The following is a 12916-nucleotide window of genomic DNA, read 5'->3' on the forward strand; positions in this document are numbered from 1 at the left end:
TCTGGCAAACTGTCAGTTTCTCTTCCTGTTGTGCTTCTACTGTCTTTTACTTTTTATGTACATGTGATGCAAACAAAAAGACGTCCAATCACAAGCTTGCTTCCTCCATGTTTGGTCTACTACAGTTGGCTGAACCACAGCGAGGGGTTTGTGTTGTTGTGTGCACTAACCATATTATAACCCTTTTTTACGCAGCACTTCAAAAAATGCTTAAATAAAATATTATGGCACTTATTTATTTATTTTTTTTATACCACAAAAAAATCAGGTTTTTATATTTGTAGCATTTTGTTTTTCAGTGCTGAAAATAAAAAGTTTCAATGAAAAAAAGAGGCATATTAATTAATAGATTTAAATACTAAATTAATATTATATATCTATACAAGTTATATATTGTCACAAAGTTAGTTGAATCTTTTATCCATAGATTCACAGAACAGATATTGAGATGCGTATCAACTTAGCTGTTCAATATTTTTCATAAATTAGGTTAGAAATGGTTTGTTTCAAGCAATCAAACAAGGATCATGCATGTGCAAAACAATCAACAGAAGTTTACATCCGTACAAAGATATTTATAGATTGCTTGAAAGGGAGTGAGAGCGTATATAATCCCACCACGCCTCTACCTAACCTTTTCTTTACATGAATTATCAATATCTGGTTCATAACTTATAATCAAATATTTATACTTTACCAACACAGATTCAGGTCATTAAGAATCATTAAGTAACAATAAATAACATGACTAAATAAAATCTAAAAGATGAAAACCAATTATTTTATGAGCTATAAGTTGTGACAAAGTTTATTTTCTCCTACATCTACTTCTTTTGTAACTTCTGGGAACAAAAAAACTTTAATACACCACATTTTTTTACTTTTACTTAAGGAAATTTGTAGTAAAAATGTATTTCACTCATTAAATGTTTTTATATACCCTGAAATGATTTTTTTTTAATAAATTGTATCTCATTATGTTATTTCTAAGCAAAAAAACACATGTTGTGTAGGCTTTTTAAGAGTTTCTTGAATTATTATTGGATAGATCTATTGTGTGTTCTACTCACCTCAATAGATTTCAGTACAAACTTCTACAAGTTACCTTTTCCTGTGACTTTTAGTGCTCGTTTTATGAGTTCCATTTTTTCTGACCCCCTCAGGCTAAATTACCCATTCAGCCAAAAGTTGAGCTATAAATCAAATACAATAAAACTGTTATTACATTTTGTCTTTTTACTTTTTCTCATCCCTTTTAGGGATCAGACGTGTTAGTTCCATTTTCTCTGTCTGGCAGGAGAAAAAAGTGTTTTATAAGAAGGCCTACCATGTTCAGAGCTCTCCTTAAAGGCACATTCTCATGCTGCTGTTACTTATGCTCCGTCCCACAGCTCCGAGGAGGAAGAGGACGACTGGTGTCCTCCGCTGCCAGCTAGAACCTACCTGATGGACACTTCCAAGGAAGAAATCTCCAGCCTGCCGTCTAATCCAGAGGGGCTTTCCTGCACAGCCACACAGAAGGATCCCTCCAAAGCGAATCATAGCCCACGCCCGCAGCACTTTGACCTCCTGGCCCGTCACCATTTGGGTTCCCAGGTGTCCCAGTCCAACCCTGATCTGTTTACCAACAACAAGACCCGAGAAATCAGGGACTCACACAACTGTAGCCAGTGGGCAGATGACTTCAGAGGGGAAAGCCTCAGCAAGGGTCAGTTTGAATTTATTGTAATGGCTAATAAACATGTAACGATGTGCATTATTTCATTTGAGATGTTATTTCATAAAAAGCATTTCCACTATCATGCTACATTCACGGGGAATGAAGCTCATAGCTCCTCATTTGCTTCCTGACGATGACAGCTGCATGCTTTCTTGTCAGGACAATTTCCTGCCGCAGAGTCGAGCCCCACAGCCCCCCAGGCCCACAGATCCAGGAGTAAGAAGAAAGCGTCAAAAGACGGACAAAAGAGACGAGAGCAGCACAACCAGGCGGCTACAATACACGGTGACACATTCAGTTATTTGTTTTTCTTTCACCTGTAAAATTAACAACTTCTAACTCGTATGTTACTAATTTTGCAACATAACTTTAATCCACTTAATGTAGTATCACCTTGAAAGGAAAAAACAGTGAAGAATATTTTTTCATATAATTGGAAAAAAAGTCAGGCTTGAAGGGGTTAAGAAGTGGGGGTGGATCCTACATTTATATTTAATTTTATAGACAAGGATGGCTACATAGAAGCCCATAATTTAAAAAAAAAAACATTAATTTTTAACAAACTTTAAATTGCTAAATTAACAGTTTTTGTGAAAGCTTGAAACATAAAATAATGATCAAATTAAAATTGATTAACTGTTTGACGAGTGTTCACAGCTTTACTAAGCATTGCACAAGTCACCTATGACAATAAATCCTGTCACTCGTTTAAAGGATAACCAAACGCTAAATCAACTTTTGTCGTCTATTGACTTCTATAAATGGGGTTTTAAAGTGTTGTCTGTTGGTCCTTGCGACAATTTAAAATAAACTCCTGGATTTATATTCTAAATCCATCTGTTTGATGCCCCCAACAGGTTGTAACAAGGTATTGCAGTTGAATTTTATGATTGGTCAGCTGGTGTAAATCCTGTGTCATTTCAGAGGTTTCACATCATCAAGCTCTGCAGAGACAGTATAAAAGTCAACCATCTTTGATTCCATCAGCTGTTATTGTGTTAACTTTAGCATGGCTAGAAGTTGTTTTACCTTCGATTGTCAAAAATCTACTGGCTTGCAATATTTTCCAGTGGGGTGCACTTGGCATTGAGTCCAGTGAACTCCGTCCTCGTGATGGAATTTGCATTGAAGGTTCCACTGGATTCTTTGCTTTCTACGTTAGCCTTTATTAGCCTATGATGCTCCCCTTCAGTCTGGACCATGAGCGCCTGCCTCTGGAGAAGGTGGAGGAGAAAAATCCTCTCCATGTTGAAGATGTAGAGTGACTAGGTCAGCTCAAACTAATTGACCAATCAAATAAATCTTGAGTCAAATGTTCAAAATGTTTGATTGATAAATTTCCCTTTCAAAAGGTCAGGATGTGGATTTCAATCAAGCTCTCTTTTGATTGGTGAGACTGGTTCCCATAGAATCGTAAACTGAACCAAGTCAGACCAATCGCTGCTACTAATATCGCCTGGCCCTAACATGACAGCATCCATTTCATGAGATCATGGCGACTAAATTAATTTAATTTTGTTGTAGCCATTTTCTGAGTATTGTTAGAGTCTGTTCTCATAAACAGTCAAAGGTTTTTCTTTAGAATCTTAATCTATTCAGTTACTACTAGTGCTGGGCGATGTGACTACACATCGTGTGGGTGGTAGAAACGTGTCTATCGTGCCATTTCTCTTCTATCATTTTTATCATTTTTATTTTATTGCTGAACTTTAGTGCAAACATGTGTGACAATTCAGTTACAATTACTTGAAAAACTAAAAGTAAGCATAGACATTTTTGTCAATTTTGTTTTAGAAAAACTGAAAATATATTGTGGTATATTGTGATACACATTGTTATTGTGATATAAAGTAATTTACATTGTGATACACATTTTTTTCTATTTCACCCATTACTATTTTTGTGATTGGATTTGATAAAAAAAATAATTTTCTTGTAAAACTTTGTAATAATTATTTCATGTTTGGCCTTTTTGATGCCCTATTAATTTTTGCTTTGTTTCTTTAGACCTGTTATGCAGAACTAGCTGAACTCAGAAATAGTTTGGATCATTGTATTCTGTGCAAACAGCCTGTGATTTCTTACCATGCAGCTTCTGAACTCCCCAAACAAACATCATTCAGCATATTAATGGGGCTTTTACACAGTCACTGACACTTTGAAGAAAAGCCACATAAAGAGTTCCCCCACTGTTCCAATCCGTTCAGAGCTGCAGTTTCATGCCTAATCTAAAGTCAAAGCAGACTTTTCCTTTAATATGGGTTTCAGTTATAAAATATCAAGCCTTATTTTAATGAAGATTTTTTTTGTTGTTTTTTTTGTGTTTTTTTAATCATTATGGATCAATCAGAACTGGCCCCTCCGCCTCCCCCTCCTTCCACAGAGGACTCCCTGCAGCTCCTGGTGGATGTTTTGAGCCGCAGCCGAGCGGACAGTGAAAGACACGAGGACAGCAGGTCTCCCACCCTTCCCAAGAGGGGAGAACATTTCTCACCCCAAAGCGAGGTTTCTACAAAGTGGTTGCCAGAAGGTACAAAACTCTATTTTCATGCAGTCGTGGGGCTGCAACAACAGGATATTCTCAAATATTGTGAATGAATATTGTTTTTAAGCTTTATGCAAATCCCTTCAGGCTTAAAAAAAAAACAGCTGCCATCTTTAAATGTGTGCGCTATCCTGTGGTTGTAACTCGAGTTTCAACATCAAGGGGTTTATTTTCAGTCTGGCCCCTTTAGGATTGAACCTGCATGAATACGATTGTCATTTTAGTGATCTCTTTGTGGTCAGCAGATGAAAATGTAATCCCGTACGGAAAACTGAACATCCTCCCCGAGCTCCAGATAATGAGTTATGGCTCTCTGGGCGGAAGAGTCTCTTCTGGATCCTCCCCTGCAGACCAAAGGAGAGAAGAGGTACTTTTAAGTCCATGCTGGGACTCTGCTAATGGTGTATGTGCGGGGGTCAATGAGGTTCAAAGTTAGATTGAGACTGTGAAAAGAAGTTTTCTGGTGGACCAAAACCATTATTCTAATATTTTATTGAAAAAGATGAACATTTATTTTATTAACAAAATAAGGCAAATAAATAAAAAAACAGGACCAAAAAGATGGAAATTTGTTTTTATTTCAAGCATTATATGCTCAAAAACATCATATTTAGACAAATCCGGACAACTACAGTGTGGTTGGTCCTGCATTTGTGGGTGTGTGATTCTGGTGATGGGGTTGTAAGCTGAATTTAGAGCAGCTCAAGTCAAAATTATGTTTCGGTGTTTTTAACATTTTCATATGTCATTTTTCTTATGTTGTAAAGAAAATTAAACTTAAAATTGATTTTTTTTTATATCTTTTTAATTCAAATTGTGAATCAGGAGCTGATAAAAAAAATGCAATTTGTAAAAAATTGCGACTAGATCCATGCACGTCTTTGATTTCCTCATCTGGCACAAAACTGTATGACTGGATAGTTCTGAAACTGCTCACTATTTTTGTTGCATGGATAGGTTGGGTTGAGAATAGTGCTGTCATGCGACTAATTATTTGTCCGGTTGATTAATCGTGAACTGTAATTAATTGAACGATATTAATCGCAATTGTTAACCTAATAATTGTTGTTAAAAGCCTAAATTTTATTTAAGTTGGTGACATTGTGGCATAATAAAAGGTCAAAATAAAACTAAAAAGGTGACTTTGTTAAGTTTTTTTTTATTATTATTATTATTATAAAAGACTTCCAACCTTCTTCAAATCAATCCTGAACAAATAAAAACATTTAAATAAGAACAAAAACCCATAAGGTCCAGAATGCTCTAATTTATCACATCCAAAAACAGTAGAAACACTTTTCTGAGCAATCGAAAGCATATTGAACAGGAACTTTTAGTTAATACCATAATTCAAATGTTGATATATCATATTCCACAATTTGTCACAACAGCAAGACAGTAGAAAAGACACAAGAGTGATTTTATAGTTTCCTTTAACCTATTTAGGTAAATTTGATCATTTTAAAGACAAGGATGAAGCAGAAAATAAACAAAGAAAAGAATCTAAGAAGGAAAAAATGAAACACTGCAGAAGATTTTTACTATTTAGATTTTTTATAAACTTTTGCTTCATTGACTGGTCAAAATTAACCACTAAGAGGTGAACTTTCCCTCTAAAATCATGATTTTTTTTTTTTTACTTCTCATGATCACCTTTCTCAAAAAGTAGCCAGAGAGCGCGTCTCACGCTGAAGCTGTTACCTTGAAAACGCGATGCACCGCAAATTAAACAGTCCGCTTTTGTTAAAAACAATTTAAAGGTAAAAACATAACGGGACTGAAGTTCTAACAGTTTATTTAATATTTATGTTTTTCTAAAAGGACCATGTTATACAAAAATGAGATTAATGCGATTAAAAAAAGGTGAATTTCTAAAGAACTACTGCCATTTTGCATAAACTATATCTTAGAAAAAGACAGGTTTTAATTTAGCAAAAAAGAAAAATGCATAATCGTAATTTAATAAAAAAAAACACAAGTAACACTTTTACAATAGATCAAAATTTGATTGGAGTGGGAATTTAAACACATCCTCTGACCTGGATTTACTTAATTTTTTTCAAATGATAATAAGTAGCAAAATAAATCCCGGATTTCCATTCTATTTAGCTTCAATTCATTCAAAAACATTTTTCTCTGTTAGTGTTCTTGCCGGCACGAGTGTTTGTTAGTGTAAAGCAGCTTTTCCATGATCATGAGAGAACAAGCCCTCTTACACATGAAGTCCCAGCAACCTCTCTGCCCTTTTGAGAGTCAGATTATGGGAGTCAAAAGACTGGATTACATATTGTTAAGATATATTCCTATATATTCACAAATTTCATTCATAATAAAACAATGCGGGCTGCACGGTGGTTAGCGCTCTCGCCTCACAGCGAGAAGGCCCCGGTTCAAATCCCGGCTGGGACCTTTCTGTGTGGAGTTTGCATGTTCTCCCCGTGCATGCGTGGGTTTTCACCGGGGACTCCGGCTTCCTCCCACCCTCCAAAAACATGCTTCATAGGTTGATTGGTGACTCTAAATTGCCCCTAGGTGTGAATGTGAGAGTGAATGGGTGTGTGATTGAGGCCCTGAGACAGACTGGCGACCTGTCCAGGGTGTACCCCGCCTTCGCCCTTCAGTAACCGGGATAGGCTCCGGCACCCCCGCGACCCCGAAAAGGAAGAAGCGGACAGGAAGATGAATGATTGAATGAATGAATAAAACAATGCAATAAGCACCAATAGCTTTAATTTTGCAATAATAGTGTATCAAACACATGGTTCAAACGAGGATAACAGAGAGGATAACTGAGAGAGAAACAAAGAGTGCAGGTACATTTAAGCTCTGCAGGAACCAGTGATGCTGCTTCCTCATATTTACATGTTTTTGGGAAAAGTTAGCAAGGTACTCGTTTTAAGTTTTGGCACCCTTTCAAAAGTAACAGATTGGCACCCGTACCAGATAAAGCTTGAAAGGTATCCCTAATTATGTATCACTTTAAGAAAGATAAAATGTCTATTCATCTAATCAGACAAAATGTTCATTAAAGAGTCTATGGACTGTCAAATGTCCCATCAATTTCTTTCTTCATCCCACAAAAATCGGTAAAATAAGATGCTTGAATTTTTCTCGTCAGGTATTTATTTCAAAACTGTGTGCTTGATTCCCAAAATTGGTTGGCAACGGCGTGTGCGTGATCACAGCAAGGAGTCTATAGGAAGAAAGTTTCTGTAATGTTTCAAAGCCACATTCTATTAAAAGATTTATCACTGCTTAACTTTCTTGCTTTGGTCAAACAGTCAGAGTGGTAATTCAATCTTTATTGACAGAAACAAATAACCTTAAACTTGGCTGTTCCTCTTTTTACTCAGCAGAGCAAAAGCAACAGATTAACTGGAAACTTTGAGTTTTGAGGACAGCATCTGCACAATCACTGGCTTATTATTAGCAGATGTCTGATCACAGTGTGAGTCCTGTTGGCACAACATCACAGCCTGACACGTTTTCACCCCAAAACTACACACGTAATCTGTTGTCAATAAGGCTTTCTTTCTTTTTTTACTGCTTTCCAAATTCTACCAAATATATGACTCATCGTTAAAAAATGCAAATTAAAGAAGGTGAATTTGTCTCCTTGATTATTTAGTCACGCTGACCCTAGAAATAGAAGAGAAGGAGTCCAAATTCATTGCAATCAGCTATTTATTGTTCTTTAATCATGAATGAATCTATCTGAAGATGAAGCTGCTCCTACTGTGAACTTTTACAGCCAGCTCTGATAAAAACACTTCTATTTTTTTTGACTGAACAATCCAAAATGTTTCTCTTTTGTTGTAATTGGTGGGTAGAAGACAACCAGTGCATCTCTAAAATGTATTTTTACATTTTCTTTGGGATTTTCAATTAATCAGAATAAGTTTATTTATTTTTTGTTACGTAAAAATGCATTTTACTTTATTTTCAACTTTGCATTGTCTCACTTTGCATGGTAGAATGAAATCACAGAAGCAAACAGATGCACATGTGATGCAAAAAAAGTCTTGTTTGTTGCAATAATGAGCAGAAAAGAACTTGAAATATTACTTAATTTGAATCCCTGTTCATGAAACAGCTGCAGGAAGAAAATGCTCAGTAATTTAACACAATTCAAACTAATCATGTAACAGGAAAAAAGCAAACAAAAAACAAAAAAAAAACAATCAATCTGTATTTCTGTGTTTCACGCATTTTTGCCTTGCAAATATCAGATTCTATGTTTTAATTAAGAAATGAATAATAATTCTGGTATGAACAAAGAGTAAATGCCAGCATACATTTAAACTAGTCACTTTTGTTGTGTTACTTCAGTGTTAAGCTGCTCTAGTCTGTATGTTTGTTTGTGTTTTAAATGTCACTGATTTTTTTCCCTGTACTGGTTACTTACTTCCTGTTCTCGTTCTTCTAGAAGCTCACCTAGACGGCAGAGGATGGCGTCATGTGACATCCACTTTACCCTTCACCGGTTTGTGAAGTCTTTACAAACCATCAATCTGTTGCCATGGCAACCTGCAAACTCCTGAAGACTAAAGGGAAAGTGTCAAGGCTGGCTTTTTCACGAGTTATTTGGGATTTTTTTCTTGTTTTTTCTTTTGTGTATATATACATCCTTAATGCATTTTTTTTTACTTTTGATCAGATATATTACTAAAACTGGTTCTGAGAGGAATATGTATTTTTTGGGAGAAGAAGAAAAAAAAATAAATGAGGTTTAACCTTGATGTACAGCAGATTATTGAATGTATCCTCTGTTCACTCCTGACCATGAAGTGATGGCAGACAACAATAGCACAAGTTTGACAAAAGACTGGTGAAGACTTAAGGTAGACATTATGTTAATAGTCCTTCATGTTGGTGTATGTGTGTGCGTGTGTGATTCTGTGCACGTGGGCTGTGTTTGTGTGTCTGAATTTGTGTTTTTTATTTCTCACTCATATGTGTTGTACTTCTGCAGATCACCTGTGCGTTGATTTTTAACAGAACAATAAAGCATTTGTTAAAAAAATATGTTTGTCACTGTGTGCATTTTACACCGTTTGATATTATTTTAAAGCAAAATATTGCAGATGTATTATTTTTACATCTATACTAAAGTCTATTTCAGTTCATGCTTTTTCTATTTATGTTATAAAAGTCAGCAATATAGATTTATACAAATGTTTTTTGTTCAGAAACATTAAAGTTGGTTACATTTTTATGAGTATCTGCAGCCTTCAAGGCAAAAAGCAGGGGGAAATAAGTGCATTGTTTTATTAAGGTCTAAAAATAATTACCAAACTGTGATGTGAATATGGAACCAGTGATGGGTGACACATTAGGGTGAAAAAGAAATGTACTTACAGATGCTTTCAGGAAGAAAACGATGCAGAAATAGATCTGCTATTCCCTCACACTTGCTTAAAAAGGGTTGAGTGTGATGAGCAAATTATTTGAAAAAGATGGCAGAAATGACAGATCCAAGTAATGTTAAAAAATATTGCTGGAGGAATGCTGAAGGTTCACTGAAAGTGGTTGCTGTGGTTACAGGGATAATTCAGGTAGTTTATTTATGTAGCATTAAATCACATTACACATAATTTCAAACAGCCGAGTCTCTGGAAATTGTAAATGACATGTGGTGGTCGATAAGTCCAAGCTGTATTGCAGCCTGCGAGATAAAAATGTCAAATAAAAAAAATAAGTTTGATTTAAATAAAAGAAAGTTCATGATATTTTTTTCTGTATTCCCTTGGCATACGTTTTAAATAAACATTTTGTGCCCTACACGGATCTTACAGACAGCTGACACAAAACATATTCATTTATTAGATGCAGGTACTCGTCTAATATTTTCTGTTTTTGTCATTTTTAGAGTAAATAATTAAGTTTGAGAAGCAATATCCTGATGTTTCAAATATATTTATCTTTAAAGACCCATTCCATTAAAAAAAAAACTGTGTGCCTTTAACATGTTCTTGTAGCATTTTCTTCATAATAGAGGACCTATTTTAAATAATTTACGATTAAAACTGCGTTTCTGCGTTTTTTATTCCAAAATCAGAAGAAATTATTTGAGTCCAATAAAAAAATGGGGTTGTACTTTTCTGAAGCAACACGGCAGAAACATTGAGAGGCAACTACAGCAAAAGCACCATTAAGACAACAGTGAACACAGATTTTAGTCTTCGCGGCTCGTTATTTTCAAAATTTTTCAATTCACAAACCATGACATGTGATCTTTACAAAATTTTGAAAAATGTATGTGACAGTTGTCAGATCTATTCTTTCTGGTGGAGTGAAACATGGCTCCTCCTTACAAATGTTTAAAAGTCATCATTTTGTCATGGTGTCAAGTACATAAGAAAAAGTCCTTCTCATATTCGGAATGAATTATGTGCCAATAGTGACACATAACGTGTTTTTTTTTCAGCAGATGACACTAAGCACTCTGGATCATTGACAAGCCAAAGCAGATTATGCTGCTGGATTAAATGTTTTTTAACTCTTTACAGCAGAAGCCAACAGGCTCAGGTCAAATCAGGTGATGAGGACCGTATGAAACATGAAAATCTGAAAGCTCAGGAAGATTTTTGTACTTCCAGACTGTCAAAATAGCATGCATCTGCTTTATAAAGCTTTGAGCTTTTAATAATTTTTAAAGTTTTGTGATTTAGAGTTGGAACTGATCAAACGCAGCCCCGCCATTTAACAAGAAACACACCTTTATTATGCAAGGCTAAAGGTAGATTTTAGAAAAAAACATGATTTCTGTTCAACCATTTTTTAACAAATGTAAATGTAATCTAATGTATTTTTAAAGTATTTTTTTCTGTTTTGAAACATTAAATATTACTATTTTGAAGACTTAATTAAATGCTACTTCTTCATGTTTGTTTGCCTTAACTCAAGATGATTGTTGTGCATTTCTTCCTTTTGTATGTTTACAACTTTAATTTTAAAGAAATAATTATTTACAATACATGCAAATAATTTTGTAATCATTCATTGGAATCATTATTTGCACCTGTCTTTAATCTAAAGTAAAGAGTAATAAAAAATAATTTGATAGACCAACAAATTAATATTTTATATTGGTTGATGGTGCAAAGATATTATCTCTTTCACCCTGAAAATGCCTCACTGAAATGTTTCTTCTGCTTCGATGGAGCTTTTGTTATGCTGCTGGTCTGACTGAGCACAGCTTCTGTGATCTTTAAACAACGTCATGAAATCCTTCTGATGACTGTGACCTGTGAGCACCGGAGGACTTTGTGTCGTGAAGAGCCAAAGAGAAGGTCTTCCCGAGGTGACTGGGAATGTCAATTTAGGATGTGATCACTGTGTCTGCGAGAACACTGCTCACGTTTGAGGCTGCAGTGCATAAACCTCATTTCAAGCATGGATGCATGTTAGAGAGTTACTGATGCAGAAAGCAGAGGTAGTGTCTGCAGAGATGTGGAAAAAAAAAAAAACGATCAGGTGAGTGACGATTCTGCAGGTCTGCCGCCTGGATGGCTGGAGTTATCCATGAAGAGAGAAGAGGAGTCATGTTTGACCTGTAGATGAAACAATCGTGTTACTCCTGAGGGAAGAGGTCTTATTTAGGAAATTATGAATGGGATTAACAATTTGCTCTATGAGTAGCATGAGAGGATCTGGTATGTATTTGGAAGTTTTTAAGTTGTTTAATTCAACAACAGATATTTTCTTGAAGCCTTACTCTTATCATTTTTTTAAGTATTGCAAAATCGTTCCCAGTGGTCTATTAATAATGATTATGCAGTTTTTGTCAAAAAAAACTATAAAAACTGTTGGTTTCTAGGGTGATGTCTGAATTCCTTCACCACTCACTACATAGTGTGTTTGCCATTTTATAGTGCTGTCCAAATCTACAATTTCAAAATCGAGCCCTAGAAATTTCCCAGAAGTCTTTTCAAAAACCAGTGTGCATTGATGCTCACTACATTGGCCAACATAGACCACAATGCATTGAGTTTGAACAATTTTTGTGACAAAAATGTGTTTAAATTAGGGCTATCAGCATTAACACATGCATTTAATTATTTTTTTTAATTAATACGTTAATATTTAATAACAAAAAATTATTACACAAGGTAAATCAATCGTCTCTCGCTTCACAAGATTCTCATGGCATGCGTTAATTTCTGAAAATGCTCACTTCAACGGGCATTATCCCATTTATACCATGGTCAGTTCTTGTAAGAGAAATAAATATTCAAACGATTTTTGTTACTTTTTTCCTGTTAATTTCTTTGGTTTTGATCATTTTTTTACTAAAAAGCGGACTATTTGATACGTGGTCTGACCCGTTGTCACAAAGCCTCATTGAGCTGGCACCAACTTCAAAGTGGTATACATGGTGATCGTCATCGTAGATTAAATAAAGCACCAGTTCAGAGAGAGAGTTCACCTCTTACTGCTTGTCTTTGTCCACATTATAAAGCAAAAGTTTGTTATAAAGAACCCTGCGCAGTGATACAGAACATTTGGGCTATGTGACCGGAAATTCTTTTTAAGGTGTCCATCCACACCAAGCATCTAATCAGAGTCAAGCATTCACTAGGACAATGGTGTAAGTTAATTTAAAGTGCAGATGTTTGTTTCTTATGTCTGTGTGTTTTGGAAGAAATTTT

The 12916-nt window shown here is 35.3% G+C and overlaps 1 protein-coding gene across 3 annotated transcripts in view; it reads left to right on the forward strand.

Annotated features, from left to right (window-relative positions):
- Positions 1–9288, forward strand: part of LOC112149818 (roundabout homolog 2) — a 91299-nt gene extending 82011 nt beyond the window's left edge. The window contains exons 22-26 of one of the 3 annotated variants that reach the window (XM_024277761.2): positions 1392–1708; positions 1880–2005; positions 4071–4250; positions 4508–4632; positions 8692–9288. In XM_024277761.2, coding sequence (XP_024133529.1) covers positions 1392–1708; positions 1880–2005; positions 4071–4250; positions 4508–4632; positions 8692–8703 — 760 coding nt within the window. In that variant the 3' untranslated portion in view covers positions 8704–9288. The remainder of the gene's footprint in view (positions 1–1391; positions 1709–1879; positions 2006–4070; positions 4251–4507; positions 4633–8691) is intronic. The other 2 variants (XM_024277762.2, XM_024277763.2) reach the window with 2 other exon arrangements.
- Positions 9289–12916: the final 3628 nt, after the last annotated feature.

Source organism: Oryzias melastigma, linkage group LG13 (genome assembly GCF_002922805.2).
Source record: "Oryzias melastigma strain HK-1 linkage group LG13, ASM292280v2, whole genome shotgun sequence".
In the NCBI taxonomy this organism is placed as follows: Eukaryota; Metazoa; Chordata; class Actinopteri; order Beloniformes; family Adrianichthyidae; genus Oryzias; species Oryzias melastigma.